The following is a 24,295-nucleotide window of genomic DNA, read 5'->3' as shown; positions in this document are numbered from 1 at the left end:
TTAATTTTGCACCAAACTTTGCTACCTTTATGCTTCCCAATTACTCATTCCAATTCCAAGGAACCTTAGAGTTAGAGATGACTAGAAAACAAAAGGAAGCCCAAACGTTCCTACAAGAACATGTGAAACTCCACACTAAGGCTAACGCTTTAGATTTTTTTGTGCACTTAGTGTGTGCTTTTCTTCTCTTCTTCTTCTTCTTCTTCTTCCAGCTGCTACCGTTATGGGTCGCTACAGCGGATCATCCATCTCGATACCACTTTGTCTTCTACATCTGCCTCTTTCAAACCAACTATCTACAGGTCTTCCCTCACCACATCCATATACTCAGTGCCCGCTTACGTTGTCTTATTAATGCAACTGTAACACATGAGAAAAACAAAAACAAAAAACAAAACAGGAAAATTTTCAAACATTTTTATTACACTATAAACAGCATTCAATATTGTACCACAAAAGTCTTGCAAGTTTAAACATCTGTATCTTATTTTAAATGCATACCTTCTGTGTACATTATTTACAAGTTTCTCAGGAAACAAACAAACAAACAAACAAACAAACAAAAACATACAGTGTATTCGATCATGGCTGAAGACAAATGCTAATATCTAGAAATAAAGTCTGGAAAAAAGAAAGTTGAGCAGTTCTATCTATTACAATAACCTGAAAACATTTATCAACTCGACTTATTTTCTAGCAGTTGGGGAACAACGATCATTTTGCAGCATGTTCGCAGCATGTCTCAGTAATCACTAATTTGGGAAGAGGCAGCTGTAGTAGTAAAAATAAAACCTCTCATTATGTTGGTGATTCAAAGTGCAAACAAAACAGCAACCGATATTAGATTAAATGTCTTCCTATGATTACACATTAGATACCACAACCCTGTCATTTATTTGCCCGATTATTACACATTTAGACTGTTTAGAAGCTTCATCCTTGTTTCGCACTGTTTTACATTTTTATAGACAAAGGAACAGAAACACGACGAGGAAAAACTTTGACGGATTTCCGCTGTTGCATTTTTTTTTTTACCTACACAAGGTGACTGTAGTGGGTTAGGTATTGGCACTAGCTCTGGGGTTTACAAGCCTTGCCTCTGGGAGGAAAAAAAAAACAAATGTGGGGGGAAAAAAAGAAAAAACTAAACAAAAAAACGAAATATTGACATTGCATAGTAATCATTACCCTATTCCCATTCCCACCATAAACTGCAAAACCCACCATTAGAAGAACCTATAGTTTAAATCGAATTAAAGCTATCTATTTTACTATTCATTTAACTATTCAATTATTTTATTAGTACAAAAGTCATGTCAGGTGACTGCAGACTCAGTGCAAAAAGATTGTGGCTAAGAGATATAATGTATGTAACTCAAGTATAAAAAAACTAAGAAAAAGAACAAAACAAAACTCCAGATGTGATAAAATCTACGGAAATGAGGTTTAGATTACTGGCTTTGTCTCTTACCAAAGTGTCTGCATGCGTTGTTCAATAAGTTCCAAAGAAAACCCCCCCAAAACCACATTGTGGGCATAGTTAGCATTATGGAGACAAGTGGTTGTTTTTTTTTTCCCGCTTTTTTTTTTTTTTTTTTTTTTTTTTTTAAGAACATTTACGATTTGTAGGTGGACATACGCCAGGCACTTACGTAGATACGATCGACTTTTTGTTCTTTTTTTCCTTTCGAGAAAAAGTCGCATGGACATTAGAAACACGAGGAGCATTCGACTGCCGAAGTTAAAAGTGTGGACGATAAAAGTCAAATCCAGGGGCGAGTCCCACAAATCTGTAAAACGACAGAGAAAACAAAACCAGGCTGCTGTGCACAGTAAGTAAGGGGAGACGGGTAAAAAGAACAAACCAGCTTAGTCTATCTGTCTTTAGAGGTCAGCTTCTCAATCAGCTCCTGAAGAGGTACCAGCTCTTTCCTGTCAATCAAGTTAAACTCCTAAAAAAAAAAAAAAAGGAAAAAAAAAAAAAAAAAAAAAATACATAATATGAATATGAATAAAACAATAATTCTGAGATAGTAAATATAATATAGTAAATAGTGACAGATATGAAATCAATAAGTATTGGTAATTGTTAATAAATATAACAACTAAACTGTAAGAGGACAGCATGGGAAAATGGAGACCTCACAAAAAAAATGGTGAAATGCTTTCACTTTCATTCGCTTTCAATGGTGTATAAAAAATAAACAAACACACAGACACACCTGAACAAAGAAGATGAAGTGTTTGAAGGAGGTGTTGAGATGGGCCTCCTCTTGCAGCTGGATGACCGAGTCGAAGTGCTGGTGGTAAATGTGAGCATAGACACGAAACAGTCGCTTCAGGATAGTCTTTGCCACGGACATGAAGTTCTTAGGGAAAGGGACGCCTGGGATCAAAACACAAACATTTTTTATATTATCATCATTCAACCATCTCAGAACTGGTCATATAAAAAATAATAAAAAAAACCACACAACACGTCTGCTATAATAAAATTGAATAAATAGTTATAGGATAAATTGAATCACAGATTAGAATGTTTTGGTCCTATAACACCACAGTGAGTTACCTGATGTGTTATTTATTTATAAAAACAACAATGAATCGTTTCTTTAATTTATTTCTTTATTTATATATGCTGCATGGCTCGTGCTTGTAACCACATCCAGGTTTTTTTGCATGCAAAGTCCAAACTTCCACTCAAGATGCCATTCATCCACAACCAGGAAATTAATGATTCGTCCTACAGCCACCATTTACTCTCTCATGTTTCAAACTTCAAAGTTAGTTATCTGTTATCACTTACAACAGCTGCACTTTATGGACATCTGACTATTATATTTGTTTTTGAAACATCCCATTCCACATTTAGCCTTTATAATAATCTCCACTCTTCTGGGAAGAAGTACCACTAGATTTTGGAGTGCGTTTGTAGAGCTCCGTGATCATTTACACACAAGGGTGTTAGTAAAGTCAGGTACTGCTGTAGGGTGAAGAGGAGGACTGGGGTGCCGTCAGCATTCCAATTCATCCCAAAATGTTTTAATATGGATGAGGTCAGAGCTCTATAGCAGGCCACTCAAGATCTTTCACTCCAAACCATGTACACCGTATCTGCATGCTCACTTTGTGCACAGGGGCGTTGTCATGCTAAAACAGGTTTGGGTCTTCTAGTTGAAGGGAAGGGAAAAGTTAATGCTACCGCAGCATCCGAAAACATCCTATACAATTGTGCGTCTCCAAGCTTGCGGGACCAAATTGTTCTCCCAATACTTTTGTCCATATACTTATTCCAAGAGTCATTCCCTCACCAGTCCCTCCTTTTGAATTAAGATGCAGAAAACAGCACAGTGTGAGTATATTCTACAGCGCTGTGGTACATGAGATTAACAGGATATGCTTAATAGGGGAGCAAGCAGTATACGTATTCGTGCTGAAATTTTTGGGTACAGGGCTTTTGGTTCCGTACGCATGTACCGAATGCAGTCCTTTTTATGTGCAGAACATCCAAATTTGTTTCCTCAGGAACGTATTAAGTGGTGGACCGCAAGTTTGTTTTGGTCTCTGTCTCGCACTTTAAACTTTTAAAAAAAATTTATTATTAAATATTCTCTAAAGACACACAACAACGCCAGGGGTATAAAAAATAAATAAAATAAATGAAAATAAAAACACACAAAAACACACACACACACACACACACACACACACACACACACACACACACACACACACACACACACATACACATACACATACACACACACACACACACATATATATATATATATATATATATATAAATAATCCAGACAATTTCACATATCGAGGGAGTGAATGAATACGTTTGTTAAAGTCTGCTGAAATAAGTAGCACAGTTAAGTAAACATATCTTTAGAAAATTAAATATTAAATGTAAAAAAAACACCCCCCCCCCCCAATGGGGTCTAGCAAATGTGAAGTATTTAATTACTGTTTTTTATTGATTAAGTTTTATTAAATTAATTTCATTTGTGCCAATTTATTCAGTATAATAATTTTATATAATAAAAAAGTGTAATGCATTCATTACATGTAACCCATTTTATATATATTTTTTTTTAGATATTATTTAACCAAGCAGGCATTTTTATTTCAAAATGTTTTCAAAATGTAAACCGCTTATGTTCACAAGCGTTGAAATTGCTTGTCGTTTTGTATTTCTTCCCCCTAACCGCACCGAAATTGAACCGAATTGTGAATTTTGTGTACCGTTAACACCCCTAATGCTTAAAAACAAAGCTGCTGGAGAATATTTAATGAATACTGAGGTCTCATTGCACACGGATATGAAGTGTGTATATGATTCAACACCCATCATCTCGCTTAAATCTCTACCCAACAAACCTAAATCCTGCTGTTCTCAATCTACATTGGCAGCAAGAGAAAAACATGAGATGTCTGTGGTTGTGGCTGCTATTCTTCCCACACTTTATTCCCTTTCCTTACCATGTCTTGCTTTTAAGAAAGGGAGACGGAGCATTCATTCACTTTGACAAGGCAAATTTGCTGTTTAGTAAATGCAACTGGCTGTTATGGAAATAAGCCCAGCCCCTCATTGTCTCCCATTTCTCTAGAGAGCTTTTGAACCGCTGAAATGTATTGGATGAATTGCTCTTTTGCAATGCAAGTGACTGACTCAATAAATTCAGTGTATACCTTGTTTTCGGTCTGCTGTAGAAGAAAGCTTTCAATATCATTCCACAGTAAAACACACATAAAAAAAATAATATTCTTATTTCATGAAACATTACATTACATTCAATTCAGGCTCAGCAGTCACTGTCTAGTGAATCATTTTAAAATGAAATAAGAAACCTCACCTATTTTTGAAGGGAAAAGTGTTTCATCATCAAGCTGGTCCTGAACCCATGTCATCAGGTAATCAATGTACTTTGGAGCAGAGCATTTGATTGGCTTTTTAATGTTGGTCCCATCAGCCCAGTGGTATTCATACCTGAAGAGATGATGATAAAGTTTTTTTTACAAAAGAAAAAAAAGAAAAGTATCACTTACTACACAATTTGTCTCCCACAGAAATAAAAAAACAAACAACAACTAGGTCTTACTTTGGGCCAGCAGACATGAGAGGGCAGCTTTCTTCAGTGCAGAAATCAGTGATGGTCCCATACAGCATGTTGATTTGATTAAAGAAGTCCACAGCTAGAGGCAAACACAGTCAAGTATTAAAAACTTCAACACAAACAAGTCCATCATTTACAATTACATGCATACATCAGAATTAATATAACAGTGCAATAACTGAAGAAAAATAAAAAAGTCGACAAGGCTTTTGACCTTCGATCTGAAATTCTGTTGAAGATACAAATTTGTATGCAAAATGATTCAGGCCTAAAACACGATGTGCTGTTAGAAGAAAATTATCAATAATAAGACTACCATGATTGTTTTTATTTGTAAAATATCATATTTATTCCTCTTATTATTCGTCTCGGATTTATGTGAATATCATTCTTGTGGAAAAAAAAGAAAATTCAACAGTCTAACCAATCAGGGTTAAGAGCAAACTTAAATGCAACTTGTTTAATTTGAAATACTTCAATACACTCGTCAAGACACGTTATTGGGCCTATGGAAACAAACCTGTCTGCATTTCAACACAAAGCTATAGTAAAGGTATCCCTTACAGCAATGAGATGGACAATCACCGACTACCTGCACGTCTCATTTTCTCTAGCTAGGCTTAGGAGTAAAGGCCACACCCATGCTTTCTTGTTCTTCTGTAATTAGATGAAATCAAACACTTCAATCATCTCAAGTTAGCACCTGCAACCACAAACCCACCCTTCCCTCAGGCTATCACTTACAGTCGTTCACTTAACACTGCCGTGTCTCTGCTATTAAAAAGCTGCAGTAAGATGCAGCAGCACTAGGGGCCAGGCGTTGGGTCTAATCGTTATATCAAATGTGCAGTGCACTGGAAACAAATTAAGGGTGTAGAGCTACAATTCCTAAACCGATCAGAGTTTATAGTGCAATACAAAGTCTGGGATACATTTCTTAGTCTCACCAAGAACCTTATTAGGGAATCCTTTCAGTGGCATGAATAGAAGAGTAAAGACTTAATCCAGCATATTAATATTACATGTGTTAAACACTGTACTACTATTAGGGGACCACAGCTGTAGCGTGGGGAAAATTAGATTCTATAATAACTTTTAGTATTTCAAGATGCAATGACCTGTCTGGTCATTGTCTGGTTTCTCTCAAGGCTTCTTCCTTTGCCATCTCGGGGAGTTTTTTCTTGCCACAGTCGCCACAGGCTCAGGCTCGCTCATCAGGGACAAACTTACTTATAAAGAACATATTCATTTTTTATCACTCAATTATCTGTGTAAAGCTGCTTTAAAACAATGTTTATTGTTAAAAGCGCTATACAATTAAAAATTAATTGAATTGAATGACAATATGCATGCTTACTGATCCACTAATCCACTGACTCTTACAAATACCTGGGTGTTCACCTAAACAACAAACTGGACTGGACAGACAACACTGAGGCAATTTACAAGAAAGAGGCAGAGCAGACTCTTTCTGCTGAGGAGACTAAGGTCTTTTGGAGTGCAAGGAGAGCTACTGAAGACCTTTTTTGACTCTGTGGTGGCTTAGCCATTTTTTAAGGTGTGGTCTGCTGGGGCAGCAGCATCTCTACTGCAGACAGGAAGAGACTGGATAAAGTGATCAGGAAGGCCAGCTCAGTCCTGGGGATTCCCCTGGACACTGTACAGGAGGTGGGAGAAAGGAGGATGGTAGCAAAACTATCATCATTGCTGGAGAACACCTCTCACCCCCTGTATGTAACTATTACATCGTTGAGCAGCTCCTTCAGTGACAGACTGTAACACCCTAAGTGTCTGAAGGAGCGCTATAGAAGGTCTTTTCTTCCTGCTGCTATTAGACTTTACAATCAAAGCTGCTCCCAGTAAAACCAGTCACCAAAATACAACACACTTATTACTTTTTAGCTGTGCAATAGCATTACCTGTGTGCAATAATACACGCAACATGAAATATTACCTGCAATATGTGCAATAATTACCTGTGCAAAAATATACAATATGTGCAATATTATCTGCAATATGTGCAATAATTTCCTGCAATACGTGCAATACCACCTGTGTGAAATACTACCTGCAATGCGTACTTTTTTCTTCTCTTATTGTATTTATACATTGTACTGTGTATATACTGTATATTATAGTATGTGTATATTCTTTATATATATTTGCATTTATTTTTATTTCTTTTTTTTGCTGCTGTAACAAAAGAAATTTCCCCACTGTGGGACGAATAAAGGTATATCTTATCTTACTTTATCCATCTCTACACTTTGTATACAAGAAAGAACAGACACATGGCTAACAAGTTTCACTTTGAGGTGACTATACCTGCTTCAAATGGTTGATTATTACACTGTGTAATTGCTCTTATACCACATCAATTTGGCATTTATTACCATTTTAATTAAAGGTTGACCGATATTTTGAAATCACGGCAGCCGATGGCTGATATATATGATGGCGATTTCTTTTGTCCGATTTTCTTTTTCCCGCCCTCCATCTCATTAATTCTAATAGTTAATATACTGAACAAAATTATAATAAAATCATCTCCAAAGACGTTTCAGAGAATTTGGCAGTACATCCAATCAGCCTCACAACCGCAGACCACGTGTTACCACACCAGCCCAGGACCCCCACATCCAGCATCTTCACCTCCAAGATTGTCTGAGACCAGCCACCCGGACTGCTGCTGCAACAATGCGTTTGCATAACCAAGGAATTTCTGCTCAAACTGTCAGGAAACTTCTCAGGGAAGCTCATCTGCATGCTCGTCGTCCTCATCGGCGTATACGACAGCGTGTTCCAGTTCCTGCCAATATCCAGCAACTTCCGTCAGTCGTTGAAGAGGAGTGGACCAACATTCCACAGGCCACAATTAACAACCTGATCATTTCTATGCAAAAATGATGTGTTGCACTGCGTGAGGCAAATAGTGGCCACACCAAATACTGACTGGTTATTCTCATTCTCTCTCCAAAAGCAGCATTATATTCAACCAATAAACTATATATGGTTTGATTAAGAATGAATGACGGTCGGCCATTGGGGAATGCTAAGTGCTTTTTGAGTGTCGGTTGGCTTTAGTTTTTTTCCACACCGTTTGCTCGAGTCGGATGGTATCAGCTGTTTTTTGGCGATTCTGCATGTCGAGCAGCGGCGGAGTTAATAGTCGAGGAAAAGAACTCAGATTAGCTATTTCTCTTAGCGAATTAGCACACGAGAAAAACAAAAAAAAGGGAATTGGCTTGCTGTCATTCTTGCTCTTGTCTTTGAAAATTAGTGTACACAAATCCATTAGTAATGATCGCGGCAGGTGGAAACGCTGCCTGCTTTATATATTTACAGTTCTCCAGGTTTCTGTTTGAAAACTAAATACAGACTACTGCCACCTGCTGGTATAGAAAAGTATTGTCTCTCACGCAAGCGCAGAACGTGTGCGCGTGGTTTTGCTGTGTGAGAAGCGCCTGCCTAATAATCGGCCTAATATGCAGCACAATCGGCCGATACCAATTAATTAAAAAAATGCAACAAAAATCTGCCCGATAATTTGGCTGCCCGATCGTTCGGCCTGTAATTTTAATGCTTTCAACGGTTATCACATTATGCCATTTTGCAGATGCCCTTCTTCAGACTGACGATTATCTCCTTCATACAATTAAATTGTTGCTTTTCAATAGGGTTCATGACCCTTCATTTAGAAGTCCAATGTCTAAACCACTGAACTACAACTTCAGACGCTCCCAAAGTGAAAAACCTACTGTTACAGAAGTGCTGATGCCAAAGACTTCAGATACACCAGAAATACATTTCTCTTTAACAAAAACTCGGTGTTTATTTAATACATACACACACAAGATCATAATGCAATCTTAAAGCTTACTGTTTACTGCCACCCATTCATTGAGGTCTTCACCATCTGGGAGCATAACAGCCATGCGCAGGTTGCCGCTACCCAGCGTCGCCTCGGCATGTTTCAGCAGCTCATACTGGTGCGAGCCCTCGGGAATGTTCTTTTTCGGCTTAAAAGTCTTTGACGAACGACTCCCGCTGTGGAGGAACATGCAAAAAAAAATGTAGGAAATATGTTTAAAGAACATTTGTCACACGCAAGTTCCATTTCACATACAAAGCTACAATGTTGGCCAATAAACAAATTAGATTGTGGGCGAGCTTCTGAATAGAGAAAACCTTCGACAAGTTCCTCAAAAGCAAAACGTTTATATGAGGATGCAAAATCGAATTGCCCCAAGTGCAGCTCTTAATTTAATCTCCCATACTGAAACTGTAAAAAATAATTAAACAGCACTTCAGAACACAGAACCTAACAAATGCTTAAAAAAAAAAAAAGAAGAAGAAGAAGAATTTCAACTGTTACAAATGAAGACTATCATGTAAAATATTTCAAAGCCACATTGGCAAAAGCAACAAATGTAAATTACATCTGCAATAAGAGTGAAGAGGGGAACCCAATTAACAAGAAAACTGCTAGATGTTCAGAAGGGTGGAGAAAAGTCAGTACACAAACATATGGGCAAAGGTTTGTGGACACCTGACCTTAAGATTTTTATCATAAGATGCTTTTTGAACGTCCACGTTTCGTCCGCATTTGTTGATGTAATATCCTCTTCGGACAAGACGTTCCACTACACTCAAGTGTAGTTTTGGAAATTTGTGCTCATACAGCCACAAGGGCATCAGGGTGCAGTCAGCGTTCCAATTCATCCCAAAGGTGCTCAAAAGGGCTCTATAGCAGTCCACTCAAGATCCTCTGCTCCAACCCACATAAACATCTTCATGGAGTTCATGACAGGAAGAACCAGATAAAGCTGGAAAAGTCAGGTGTCGCATCTAATTTTAAAATAATGAGAAGCAAACAACAGGAAGGAAGATGGGGAAGGACGTGCTTGAACAATGACTCATCAAATATAAATATCAAGAAGAAAAAAAAATCGGCGAGAGAGCCAAAACAAATCCGTCTTTAAAGCCTGAAATACCGACGTCTGTTATTCCGTCCAAGTATAGATTTACAGAACAGCATGCGACTTTCTAACTCTCACTAACTTCTAACTAAAAACAGAATAAACCATTACAAGCAGCATAAAGAAAAACATCTTCCAGTATGTCAGCCATAAAAATCTTGTGTTTTCCCTCCATGCTGTACTAACCTTCTCAATACAAAGCTTTATCATGGAGCCTATTACGAGAACGTGTTTAAATAGACTACAAAGTACTTCTGCGCGTTGCTCGGGATAAGGGCAAATGTTAAACGTCAATGTAAATGACGTAAATGTAAATTGAGCGACTTCCACTTGTCATTCGGTCCAGTCCTGAACACTGCTGATGTTACGCACTGCTCCTTCCCCTGGGCCTGGCTTCTAAAGACAACACCTTTCAGTGGCAACGTCAAGTGACTCATTGTTATTTTGATAGACGTTAGACCTGGTTTACATTTCTGTGTCTGCCAGTGCGTAGGTGCGTAAAGTGAACGTTACAGGCGGCAACAACATACACAAAATAAAAAAAAAAAGAGACTAAAGTAAGAAGTGCTGAAGTTGTTCATCACATGCTAAAGCGCATGTTGAAATCTGCTGAACAATAGTCAAAATGTTTCCCTAGTTTGGAACCGGGTACTTCTCTGTCTCAATCGATCAGCATGAGCACATGATCCTCTGTTGACCTTTTCTTATCAGGTGTCTTTCTATTAATGCATTGTCAATAACATAATGTCCTGCACATTCTCTGCCTCGAATGGCATATATTTTGCACCTACACAGACTGGCCACTTTGTTGACACACATCGGTTTCAGTATACGGCCAACCGAATGTTACAAAACAGAAGACAGAGTGCAAAATATTCGACGCAAACTCTAAAATATCGTTAATACAGTCGCGGTAGTTACGTGCCATATATTACGTGTTTTGGACGCCACCCCTAAAAATGCTTTTTTTTTTTGTTAATTGTTTGTCATAAATCATCCTCTCACACTCTAAACACACACAAAGAAAACAAAGAAGGAATATAGCATGATGAATTTTGTGTAAATTCGTAGAAATAGCACATTCATTTTATTATTAATAATTATATTTTAAATCAGTAAATAACCTTCATTCAGCATTAAACCCAATAACAAACAATTCACTATGAAGATTTGCAGCAGTTTTTGCGCTTTCGTAAACAACACGGCGTGCTCTTTGTCTCGGGTAAATATACCACACACTGTACAGTATTTGAGGTATATTTTTACTTAATTTTAGAATTAATCATTATATTTGTATTAATAAATTACCTGATTTCAACATAAAACAATTCACCATAAGTCACAAACTAAATTTATACCATTCACCAATGTACACAAGAGAGATGAAAGAAAAGGTGGGAGAGGCAGGAGGGAAAAAAAAGACTGCAAATTATCTTTCTGAATTTGAGCTAATAACGCTTTGAAATAATCTTTCCAAAAACTGTGAGAGGAATTTCCCCCTGAGTGGTGAGGTGAAATCAGTGGGGGTGAGAAAAAAAAAGTACTGAAACGCGTCAATGACTCCCACTATTTATTATACCGAGTACACTGTGCTGTGGATCGCTACATTTCTGCACATTGTGCCATATTGTCATAAGCAACAAACTCAGAAACAAGAAACAAGCCTACTAACTGGAGCAATGAAGTGTTTAATTCCCGAACTTTACACTGATCTAAACTGACAAAGTGACGATTTACACACCAGATTGTTTTTGAGTGATTGAGATTTGGATTTAATCCGTTCAATTTAACAGAGGAAATAAAAATTTTTAATAACTTTAAACAGTTTGACCAAACCATTGGCTATGTTTCACAGACTCACTATGAGAATCGTTCAGCTACAGAACACTGGTTATGCCCTACGATGCACATAAGAACGTTATATACAGCTGCTCAGATGTACACAATCTGTCTGGCTGGTTCACCATTTTTTTAATTGGAGGTACGTTTCAGTACAGGAAGCTATAAATAATGGTCTTTGATTTTGGTTTTATTGCCATACCTATTATAATTTAAATTAAGTAAATTAATTAATTCAAAATAAGCCTCGATGCCTGTACGGACTGTTCAATACTTAAACCCTTTTTTTTCTTTTGTGTCTATTGTGTTATCTATGTGTATTGTCTACTGTCTGTCATGCTGTCCATTTGTTACCCATCTTGCCTACTGACTGTATGTTAATCTGCACATGGAGCGATTTCGTTCTGCTTTGCACATTGCTCCCTGTCTGAATGACAATAAAGTTCACTTTGACATCAATTTAGTATTTCGCTACTTAATGGCTAATACAAATATTTATCAAATATTAAAACAACTTACTGACAAAAATTGTAGCACTTCTTTGGATCAATCATATAAAAAAAAAAATTAATAATAAAAAAAATATTATATATATATATATATATATATATATATATATATATATATATATATATATATATATATATATATATATATATATTAGATAGATATATATATTTTAGAGTCTTAAGACTAAGTCTGTTTTTCTGTCCAGGTAGTGTCACAGTATTGACAGTACAGTGGTTCCTCAGCCAGTCAGAACACATGTCTGGTGTCTATGAATAATAGTAGATGGTGATGGTGTTTGGCTGCTTGCTGGACAACGGATCAAGTCTGATTCCATGGGAATTTGAACTGATAGTGGTTCACTGTTCTTTAATTAAAAGCCTCATGCGTACCACATTTCCTCAGGTCAAGTGACTGCTGTCTACGATGAACAAATTGCATGCCTGTATACGAAAGCTTATGCTGAGATAATCCTAACTGATTTAGCTGTAGTAATTCGTGCTGCAGCACAATGTGCAAGGGAGGATAGAGGAACTGCAGCTTCTATGAAACCAAAGCTGTCTGATGGAAAAATAAGGCTAATACAGAGACGGTGGAAACTGCTGACCTTTAACAAGAACAACCATACATATGCTGCCTCTCACACACTCAAGGTCACAACGCATAACAAAATGTGCACCTTTTAGTCCCGATTTATTGTTTAAAAAAAAAAAAAAAGCTGACGATGTTTGATTTTAAATGGAGAACTTTTAAAAGCTATCATCATTACAATAATAGTAATAGAGTTACATGTTCTTCTCTGAACAATTTTAGATGACAGACTGCCTGTTAATCTGGTTTTACACCCGTTCAGGATTATTACTTGTTACAGCATGTAGTAAAGCATCACATTCTGCTTAGAGCATCAATCACAGCGATCTGGGCTTGTACAGAAAACCAGCAACAGCAATATTCTCAAAAGTGAGAATTTTATTATTATTATTTTTTAATCATCTGTATGGAAAAAAAAAGTATTGCGACAATTGACTAACCACTCATGGTTCTTCCTCGAGCTGTTACCACAAAGTTGAAGGCACACAATTGTTTGAGGTCTGTAGATGCAAAAGCATTGAACTAAGAGAACCAAACCAGTTCCAGCATGACAATGCCACTGTGCACAAAGCCAGATTCATGAACATATGGTTTATATGGGTTGTTGTGGAAGATCTTGAGTGGCCAGCTACAGCGCTCTGACCTCAACCCTACTGAAGACGGAATGACCTGGAACCCTGACTGCACCCCAGGACAAATCTCCTTAAGCACACTCCAAAATCTAGTGGAACATCTTCCCTGAACAATGGAGATTATTATAAAAGCAGATCAGGAATTAATGTGAAATAGGACGTTCAAAAAGCACAAAAAATCCTAGTCAGGTGTTTACAAGCTTTTGTCTACATAATATCTTTCCTTCAAAATTTTGTACATGATATAACTGTGATAAAACTCATGATTCTTTTGATGTTTTGCTGTCATCACTAACGTGTTTATTTATTTATTCTTAACGCCATGCCAGCTTCTATAGCTTCTGTATTTATGATGAAAGCCAGGTTAAGTTATACAAATATTAAATTAAATATGTTTAAGATTAAAAAAATTTCTAAAAACCTTAGAAACTAAATTCAAATATTTGATTCAAAACCTTTTCAAAAGTATCAACAGAATAAAACTAGTTTCTCAAAGGGGAAGAAATATCATAGTAACCTATAGCTGTCCAACGTGTTGTACATTACCCTTCCACCGATCAGTTGATGCATATTTTTTAATGGTTTTAAGTAAAATATTCAGACACTTCTGAAACGCTCTTGTTAATCTTTGGTCGCAGTGACACTAAAGCAGTCGCTGGCGAGTGCGTCACACTATACATTCCAAAACCACCAATCTCAACTCGCAATCAAACATCTGCTCTGCTTAACTGTTGTACACAGTAACACCTTCAGACGAATGCCCTTTACACGAAAGTTCTTGAAACTCAATTCTGACACTATCAGCACTTTTACGTCAACCACATGCCAGTGGGGCCGGTCTTAATAGAAATAAATCTAATTGTAAGAAGTCAAATTTCTAATTCAGAGTCTATTCTTATCAGTGTTCGAAGCTTTACCCTTCGCTTTACCCTAAACACCCAATTATTAGTTCCAAACAAGTTATTTTAAGAAATCAGCCAACAGACATCATCTGACCCCTGTTCCATCCTCTAACAGGCAGATTCACTCAGACAAGCACATGAGACTCCCTCAGCTTTCCTCAGCCTTTTAATATTCCCTTTAAAATATATTTAAATCCTAATCCTATTTCATGCAGCAGTGAAGTCTCTCTCTTTCATTTACCAAAAACATACAAGCTGAGAATAAACACATCTCTACTTTTACTACTTAAACCAGAATACACGCAATAAATCCAACATCTCCAGACACCTAACGAATGTCAAATAGCTTTGTTGTGACACGTAGTGCACTTCTGAGGGTGTAGGACTCGTGCTGACAGGCCGTGTGAAGAGGGTGCATGTCAAGGGAGTGGACACACATTTGGGATTCGGCCAAAATGAAAGTATGATTAACGCACAAAAATAAACTGATTAGAAAATATTTACAGAATAAACAGTATTAGTTTCCATGCTTAAAGCTGCAATGTTTATCATTCAAAAGGCAACGCGTTATACTTATTTTTAAGGTTATGCAAATTTACATACATGGAAAATAAGAACCTATTTGCACAACCTAACTAGCTACTAGCCCGGTGACTAGCTTTAGCAAACTTCACCGAACAGGTATTATAACCGAATAGTTTATGATACAGCTGTAATTAACAGTATGTAAACAATAATATTGTAGTTTATTACAGGGTATGATAATATTGTAGTTGAGCACATCCAAAGCTAAACTAATGTCGCTAGCCAGCTTAGCTTCCCAGCTACATCATCATTACTACACCGAGGGAATTTAATATTTTATACTTACAATAGAAAGCTCATCTCTATTGGAGAGTTTATCCACTTATTCAATTGCTGAAACAATCGTGTGCGGATGAATAACGCGCTAAGGCTCAGGGAAACGGACAGGGACACAGACGAGGACACTACTCGGCCGACACTTCGCTGTTTCTGTACAACAAAACTTCTCCTCGCTCCTCAAAGTCTCGTCGAGCGGCGGGTTCTCGCGAGAACACGTGCGACGTGATTCCGAGAGTACTCAAATTGTCGTCGAGCGCCGGGTTCCCGCGAGAACACGTGCGACGTGATCCAGAGATTGTTTTTCTCCCAAAACAAAACAAAACAAAAAAAAACGAATTTACATTCATATCATTATGAAATATCCTGATTATAATACTGACATTTTTAATTAAAAAAGGATAAAATGGAGGTTTCAACTAAAAGGGGGAATTTAGATCTTTGAGTATTCCCAAAGTTCTGATAGCTTTCTGGCTTAAAAGTCCTTGTAAAGATTAAAAATACAAATTTAATTCAGCCTTTAATTGAGAGATATTGGGCATCCTTTCTGACCATTTACATTTGTGTATATAGAAACTACCTATAATATTAACAAACTAAGAATAGAAATGTGACTCTTATCCATATATTTCTAAAAAAATATTTTTTCCTTATCTCAATTTTAGAACCAGACACCATAGTAAATAAAAACTTTTCTGTATAATGAAAGTGAAATTGCAACCATGTGTGAAAACATAAAATAATGATGGTTAGAAATAAGCCTGGGAAGCTGATCAAAATTAAGTTAGAATGCATAATATATTACTAGTCTATATAACTAGGCAGATGGGCTACTGGAGCAGATGACCACATCAACTGAACAACTTGATTTTCAATGCATGGAGGGCCACGAATTTCACACCTAGGCCTTCAGTGAGGTGCCTGCATCATTGCCATCATGACCATCATGACATCACAGCTATAGAAATGATCAATATTATACAGAAAAGCAGTATACCGGCGTGATGCATTACAGAGAGGCATCCCATGCAGTGAGAATGAATGTTATAACAAAAAAAACCCCACAATTTAACAGTCTCCTTTTACCGTAGCAACAACTGCACTGCCCGCTTACATCTTCTCTAGAAGAAGCATCAATATTAGTCATAAAATGGCCCCAGATTTTCCATGCATTTTTTTCTGTGAATTGTGGTCTAAAGTGACCGTGTGCGGTGTGGTGTGGTATAAAGTGCACTGTGCTGTGCAAATCCACAGTTAAAGTGACGGTCACGAGGTTAAAGTGTTGTAGTGCGAAAAGAAAAAAACATTTGGAGACAAGTATGACGATGGCAAATTTCTTTGAGCCTGACAACATGTGATGTAATGGCTGAAATATAATTGAATAGGATCTCGATACCTAAACCCTAAACCTAAACATACACTCCAGGAATCTCATAACCAAAATAATAGTTATGAAATACGAATTAATAGACTACTGGGTATAATTAAATACATATTCATTAAAAAAAATAAATAAATAATAGAATAAAAAAAAAAGATTAGAACATATATTCATAATCCTGACATAGTACAGATACACCGCAATGTGCAGATACCTTACTACAAATGCACCAAATCTACCAAATAGTAGCATGGCAGACCAAATCAAAGGTCACCACAGGTCAACTTTAACCCTCGAGCCCTAGTTTGGGCCATCTATGATCTTATAAGACGTTATGTTACATTTACAAATGCAGGGATACACGCGGTCTCCAGAAAGTATTCCTACTTTGATTATAATGCCAATAGCATTGAACAAATCAGAAGCCAGATCATGTGCACTCAATTTTCAATCTCACTGGAGGTCACGGCACCAAATGGCTCCATATTTGCATAACATGTGACGTTTTTACAATGTTGTGGCATCACTGGACACGCCCACATGCAGCTACAGCTGCTGTCTTTGTCACTTTTCACCAGTAGTCCCCAGGTTTTAATTAAAAATGAATAGTCAGGCATGCGTACACGTACACAGCTTGAGGGGCGCTCGTCCTGTCGCATCACACACACTCCACCCTTATTTATGTCAAACTGCACAATCAAGTCGTGTTATTCCTGAATTATTTTTGCATTATGACTATGAAACGTTGTGCAGCAGGTCAAACAGGATGTCGTAGATTATATGTGTCAAACTCAAGGCCTAAATGTGGCCCGCCACGTTATTTTATGTGGCCCGTGAGGGCTGAAAAGGTCTGATTATCTTATAATAAATAAGTCGAAAGGGTGCATTATGGGAAACTACATTTCCCATAATTCATGCCGAGCATGCTACCCGTTAAGTGACGGCATCCCACCACTAGATTGCAGTGTTTCCACAGCTGTCATTTTTCGAATTGAGAAATACAAACAATGATCCCAAAATGTCCAGGAAGACAAAAATGTATGAGTGTACAATCTACGTCGGCAGGATTTATGTTACAACAGAGCAACAAGCAAACATTTCTTTTTACATTAATGCAAATATATATGTAATATTTGTAATTTGAATAATATAAATCCAGAGTTATTTAACATTAAGGAGTAGTTGCATATATTTTTACATTACATTTAGTTACATTTAGCTACATTTATATTGCCTCGAAGTTACATCTGAACTTGTTGGGCAGATTGGGTTTGGGCAGATTGGGCAGATTGATCATAAATGAATTAACGTAGATCATAAATGAATAAAGCTGTAGGACTTTTACCAATCTGCCCAATCTGCCCAAACGGACTTTTATTTTGAACACGTGACGACCCGACCATCATTTCCTGTGTTTGACGTCACGCATCACGCATCAGCGTGTCCTCTGCCGGGGCAGGTCAACGTGACTGTCTCAGAGCAGCATGTGTTAGTCAGTGGTAGTGTTTTATTATATTATAATTATTATTTGCTATAATCAGAGGGTGTGTTTGCTTTATCAGCTAACTGGAATGGCTGCGTACGGAAGGACAGTGTTGGTTTCCGCGCTCGTGCGCACTTTGGGTGGAGGAAGAAGTAGAAGAAGCTTGTCCTGTGTTGCGAAGTTGCTCGAGACAAACCGAAGCCTTTCAGCTGGTTCTTATTCACAACACGCCCGGGCTGTGAATCTTGCGAAGTCTACGTTCAGCTGGAGCGCGTCGCACAGAGCCCTGTGTTCTGCACAGGTAAGCGCGTGCACACGGGTTCAACACAGTGTCCTACTAGACATCATGTCCACTGAGTGTCCTGCTCCCCTCTTTAACGTCCACTCTGCATCATTATGATGCTCTAAGAATCATAACGTCATTAATGAAAGCTAATAATAGAAATGTGTACTTTTGCCATCACTGATTTACTGAAGGAAGTAAAGATACAGATGGTTTAAAAGACTCTGGTTAAAGTAAAAGTACTGACGTCACTTCTTCACTCAGGTAAAGAAGTTTGGGTTCTGACATAACTTAAGTCAAAAGTAGTCATACCTACTACCTGTTTTATTGTCTCGCTTGTAACTGGACCTCACATCATAATAATATATTGATTATAAAAAAAAGTCAAATGTTGTTACCTAATGAATGGATCCAGGCTGAACCTCCATCATATAGAAGACCAGCAGAGGAAAGATGATCAGGAATGTGTCTGACTATGTTTACATCACTGACTCCCTCTGTCTCATCCACATTAGACAGACTTCTTGTTGCCTTCCGCTTTGCTTTCGTTGTGAGCTTCATAAACTACGTCTGTGGTGTGCGAGAGCCAGGAAACGATCGAAAAAAGGAGTAGTTGAAGTAGCTGATTGGATGGTACAAGCCATTTTCATACCTCTTTCTTCCTGGACGTGTAAAAACGTTAAGAAAAAAACAGGACTCAATTTAAAAGAATTTTCCTAATAAATATGATCCGAATACAGTAAATAGCTTTGTGCTGTTTGGTTCTAAAATTGACTTTCTGGAGTTTTCTTTGTCCCACCTTCAAAGCACATGATGCTCAATCAGTGGCTCAGAATGACTCAATAGGTACCTTGTTAAGAACTGATGCTCCATCCAGGATGTATTCCCACCCTGATTCCAGGGATAAGCTGTGAATCCAAACCCAATCTGCCCAACAAAATGGAATGAATTCGTCTGGCAAAAGAGGTTTTGCTGTCACTCTGCTCATAAACCTAATCTTTTTGCTCTTCATTGATGATATATTTCGGGGAACGTGGCCTGTGCTGACTATGATTGCACGCAGTATGTAATGTGTCTCAGAAACACCGAATTGTTGCTCTGTTTGTTCAGCCATCAGCTCATTTCTTTCTCTGCTCAACTCAAACGGTGCATTAACATCTCCTTGTTTCTCTTAGACGCCGCACCAAGAAGACGAGTATCCCCCTCTTCCAGAGTACTCTCCTTCTCCAGAGGGTGAACAGAAGGACGTGTTCATCGTCCGCGTTAAGGGTCTGCCGTGGTCTTGCGGTTCCGAAGACCTGCTGAAATTTTTCTCCGGTACGTCCTGCTGTTTTTCAGTAACGAATCACAAATACCAACACCTTCGTTTTTTTTTTTTTTTTTTTAATGAGAGCAACATATTTGTCGGTACAGAATGTCGAATTCGCAATGGAGTGAGCGGAATCCATCTTATGTATCACAAAAACGGAAAGCCGACAGGACAAGCCTTTATTGAGCTGGAGGACGAGGAAGATGTCGGCAAAGCCTTGGAGATGCACCGGCAGTACCTCGGACCCCGCTATGTGGAAGGCAGGTGCAGCAAATCCATAATGTATTTGGAATAGAATAAAAAAAACTTAAAAGATTAATAATAATGACCGAGTCTAGTTATCCAGAGCACTCCTAACCACCTCTGTGTCCAGCAGATAACATGGAATGTTCTTTATTACAGTGTATGAAGTGACCAACAGAGACGCAGAGTCCATACTGAAGGGAACAGGTGAAAGCCAAGACGGAGTGGTCCGCATCCGAGGTCTGCCCTTCAGCTGCACAGAGCAGGACATTATCCAGTTTTTTTCAGGTTTAGAATCTCACCAAAATCCCACCATTCCAACACGTCCCATTTGTTTCTTTGTAACCTGATTTACTTTGCACAATTGACCGTTTCAGGACTGAACATTGTGAAAGACGGGATCACGCTGGTGATGGACCGCTGGGGACGGAGTTCGGGTGACGCCTTCGTGCAGTTCGCTACACAGGAGATGGCGGATGAAGCACTTAAGAAAGACAGAGAGGTTATTGGAAGCAGGTCAGGCCATTACATGAAACTGAACAACTGCAATTTTTTACAATGCTTTGGATTATACATTCCAGTTTCTGAAGCGAGAAAAGGTCTGGCTCATACCACACTTATACCATGTTAGTGACACTGCTGTGCTGAGAATCATCCACCAGTCAAACATCTGGGCAGTGTTGGTATTGTAGTGGTACATCTTGATTGATGGATCCAGAAATGTTCTAGAGAGTTAAATGGGCTACAAAGTGACCAGATGAAATGAAAAATGCATGTCAGTGAAACACTACAGTCACTTCCTTTTAATAATAACTGTATAATTATGATTCTGGGATTGAATGGTACTTTTATTACACTTTTATGTTGCACACCTGCATTTGTTAGGAGTGTATAGGGGTGCAAAATTGGACTGGAACCTTTCCTTAGAAATTGATGGGAATAAACACAGCACACTTACTACAGGACTCCTGAGGCCACGCCCCCTTACATGTTCTGTGCATTCCTCTAGAACACAAAGCAGATAATCTCTTAACATTCTGCACACAACAAGGACACTTTTTTTTTTTTTTAAGTATTCACATAAATTTCATAAATATTACAAAAATGTATGTTTAAAACTCCCTTGTGCTGAGTGTAAGCTTTTGTGCAACAAAATTATACTAACAATTAAATCGTCAAAAATGTCATTTTTTAAAATCAGCTTGCATGCGTCAGCTTATGACCAAACAAAATGTTTACTATATACAAACATACAAACACGCAAATATACAGTTGATATAAATTCTCCCAAATTTCTATTTAATCCCCATAAATTCCTGGTAAGTTTCCAACTTGGAATATTGCCAAAATTCCCCTGATAAAGTGTCACTTTCGCTTGTGCACAAATCCAACTATAAAATGAAGTAGTTGAAAATAATTGTAAATGTATAAATTAGTGGATGTTTATTGCACGACTGTATCCTTTGACGTTGTTTTCCTGAACAGGTACATCGAGGTGTATCCGAGCAAAAAGACTGAGATTCAGATGCAGTATGGCAGAGGGAAAGCAGACACTACAGTCGCTTCATTACGCTCACAAAACCGTAAGTTTGTTTTTCAACTGTTTGCATACTTAATATTCTGTTGTTAAATAGAACATGGGTGGCTCATAGAACCATATAATCATATACACTCAACCGTCAACATGCTAATACTGGGAAGGTTCTGCTTTGCTCTTAGAACAGCCTCAGTTCTGTATGGTACTTAATTCCCCAAGGTGTTTCATTGAGATTCTGGGTCCAAGTTGACATGACTGTATTAAAATGATTGCTGGAGTCAGGTGTAATGTTCTACTCTAGCTCATCTGCCTCCAGGTTCACAGTGTTGTGTGATTCCGACATGCTTATTTCTACTTACTAGGGTTGTAATTGAGTAGTTGCTTGAGTTACTATTTCCTTCTTGGCATCTTAAACAAGCCCATTATCCATTTACATGTCAAGGTGCCAGCGTGCAGAAACGCGGCTCTCTGGATGTCTTTTGGTTTTCACACCAATCTATAAACACAAAAATCTCAGAAGGATGAGCATTTATTTATTTTTTGACCCAGTCCAGCGGGTCTAACACAAACAGCCATGCCATGGTCAAAGCCACTGATGTCACACTTTCCCCATATTCTGATATCTGATGTGAGGATCAGCTGAAGCGTGTGATTTGTATTTGCGTTATTGCATCATTTGCATTGCTGTTGCCACACCATTGGCTGATTTAGAAGAATTGTGTAAATGAGCAGATGTACAGTGTATCTATTCAATTCACTTATCATTTACATACTTATCCCTGTTTAATAATCCATGTTTGGGAGTTTTAGAATACACCGGCTTATATTCAGTCAAATCAGTATGTGTGTGGATGATGTGTAGAATCTACAGAATATACAATTTTAAACATTTTAGGAGCATTCAGAAGGGCTTGTCTTTTATTTATTTGTATTTTTTTTTCCAGCCAGCAGTGTGTCTCTTCCCGCACATTATATACACATGAGGGGTCTACCGTACCAAGCCACGGCTGGAGACGTAATAAATGTAAACAAATTTCCAAACTTCTCAGTGGGACACTATGTTCTGAAATCAACTGAACACTGAGTTGCATGTTTGAAGTGAACCTGCCTTCCAAAAATATTTATTAGGCATTTAAACAAAATGAAATAAGTCTGTTGCATTAACTCTAAAGGGAGGTTATGAAAACGAAGAGATATCGGAGTCTTTTATAGGCCATAAATTAAGTAAAAAAAAGATTGATATCTGTTCAGGATCAATGGTTTTAGTTAATTGTGATGGCATGAAGAACCAACTTGAACAAAACTTGCACTTTTTAAGTATTAAATTGGTTTAGCATTGAAAGCCATTTTCACCATTCAGTCTTTTATAATGCGTGAAGGATTTTATATAGAATTTTTAAAATGACGTTTTATAGGAAGCCAATGGAACTGTGTCACACATTTGGTGTGTATCGTTCATCTATGCCAGAGTGAAATGCACATTCTCCAGCATGCTCCCAAATGCACTACGTGCACACAATAAACATGCAACTCAGCGTACAGTCCCAGATGCGCTTATTCCACAGCTGATAAATGACCTTTGAAAACACTGTGGTTGTGCTGTTCACTTTTCCATGTGTTTTGTCTTCAGTTTTTTCACCCTATCAGGGTGGCGAAGGTTCGGCTGGAGTACGGGCCCGACGGAAGGCCTAGCGGCGAGGCAGAGGCTCACTTCACGACGCGGCAGGACGCAGTGGAAGCGATGACCAAGGACAAGCAGTATATACGTAAGAGTCACACGGGATATTATGGATTTTCTCTCAGATCATTTAAAAGATCCTTCAGCTTCAGTGTCAGGGAGAGACATAAATACACACGTTTTACATCGTTTGTGTGGTGCAGCATGGGCAGGGCCTTTACATCATCTTTTGTGCAAAAATATAAAGGTGGCATTTTTGACATCCAGTGTTGTAATACACACTCGTATTGTGTTTAAAATTTGAGTTTATTAGAGGGGCCGTGCATGTAAGACATTTTGGGGACAAGGTGAGAGAGGTGAGATTGAGATGGTTTGGACATGTGCAGAGGAGAGACATGGGGTATATCAGTAGGAGAATGCTGAGGATGGAGCCACCAGTAAGGAGGCAAAGAGGAAGACCAAGGAGGAGGTTTATAGATGTGGTGAGGGAAGACATGCAGGTAGTTGGTTTGAAAGAGGACTGAGGGGAATGTAGATGGATGTTTCGCTGTGGCGACCCTTAATGGCAGAAGCCGGAAGATGATGATGATTGTTTTTAAAACTTGTTTTTAAAAAAGTGTAAACTGATTGATTTTTCTTGTCAATGCAGAGGACAGATATATTGAGCTGTACCTAAATAAAACCTAAAAGAATTAAGGAGACTGAAAAGGTATGTTAACCTTTTTGTTTTTGGCCTCAACAAGTATTAATTACTACTTACTTGCTTAATAACATATTTCTCTCTCATGCTTTCTCTCTCTCTCTCTCTAGGTGAATGGATGTCATCTGTAAAAAGCATTTTGGCAATATTTATTTGGGATAAATATGAGACAGAACTGTAATAAACCTGCTCAGTTATGGAGTGCATTGTACTGTGTTGTTTTTCAAAGTAGTAAATACTCATCACA

At 38.0% G+C, this 24,295-nt stretch overlaps 2 protein-coding genes across 2 annotated transcripts; one reads left to right on the top strand and one right to left on the bottom strand.

Annotated features, from left to right (window-relative positions):
* Window positions 1–403: 403 nt before the first annotated feature.
* Window positions 404–15,646, bottom strand: mob1ba (MOB kinase activator 1Ba). Its single transcript, XM_083527063.1, has 6 exons — window positions 15,445–15,646; window positions 9,004–9,170; window positions 5,109–5,202; window positions 4,863–4,996; window positions 2,223–2,386; window positions 404–1,952 (listed from the first exon to the last, which is right to left on the bottom strand). The coding sequence occupies exons 1-6, from the start codon at window positions 15,456–15,458 to the stop codon at window positions 1,875–1,877; spliced, it is 651 nt and encodes a 216-aa protein (XP_083383189.1). The 5' UTR covers window positions 15,459–15,646; the 3' UTR covers window positions 404–1,874.
* A 2,572-nt stretch (window positions 15,647–18,218) lies between these two features.
* grsf1 (G-rich RNA sequence binding factor 1) lies at window positions 18,219–24,249 on the top strand. Its single transcript, XM_083527027.1, has 10 exons — window positions 18,219–18,599; window positions 19,757–19,898; window positions 19,995–20,150; window positions 20,293–20,421; window positions 20,511–20,649; window positions 21,619–21,716; window positions 22,615–22,694; window positions 23,301–23,436; window positions 23,998–24,057; window positions 24,159–24,249. Exons 1-9 carry the CDS (start codon window positions 18,387–18,389, stop codon window positions 24,033–24,035), a joined length of 1,131 nt encoding a protein of 376 aa, XP_083383153.1. The 5' UTR covers window positions 18,219–18,386; the 3' UTR covers window positions 24,036–24,057; window positions 24,159–24,249.
* The last annotated feature ends 46 nt before the right edge of the window (window positions 24,250–24,295 follow it).

This window comes from Silurus aristotelis (assembly GCF_946808225.1).
Source record: "Silurus aristotelis genome assembly, chromosome: 23".
In the NCBI taxonomy this organism is placed as follows: domain Eukaryota; kingdom Metazoa; phylum Chordata; class Actinopteri; order Siluriformes; family Siluridae; genus Silurus; species Silurus aristotelis.
The sequence above is the reverse complement of the archived record's forward strand: the minus strand, read 5'-3'. Positions and strand labels throughout refer to the sequence as shown.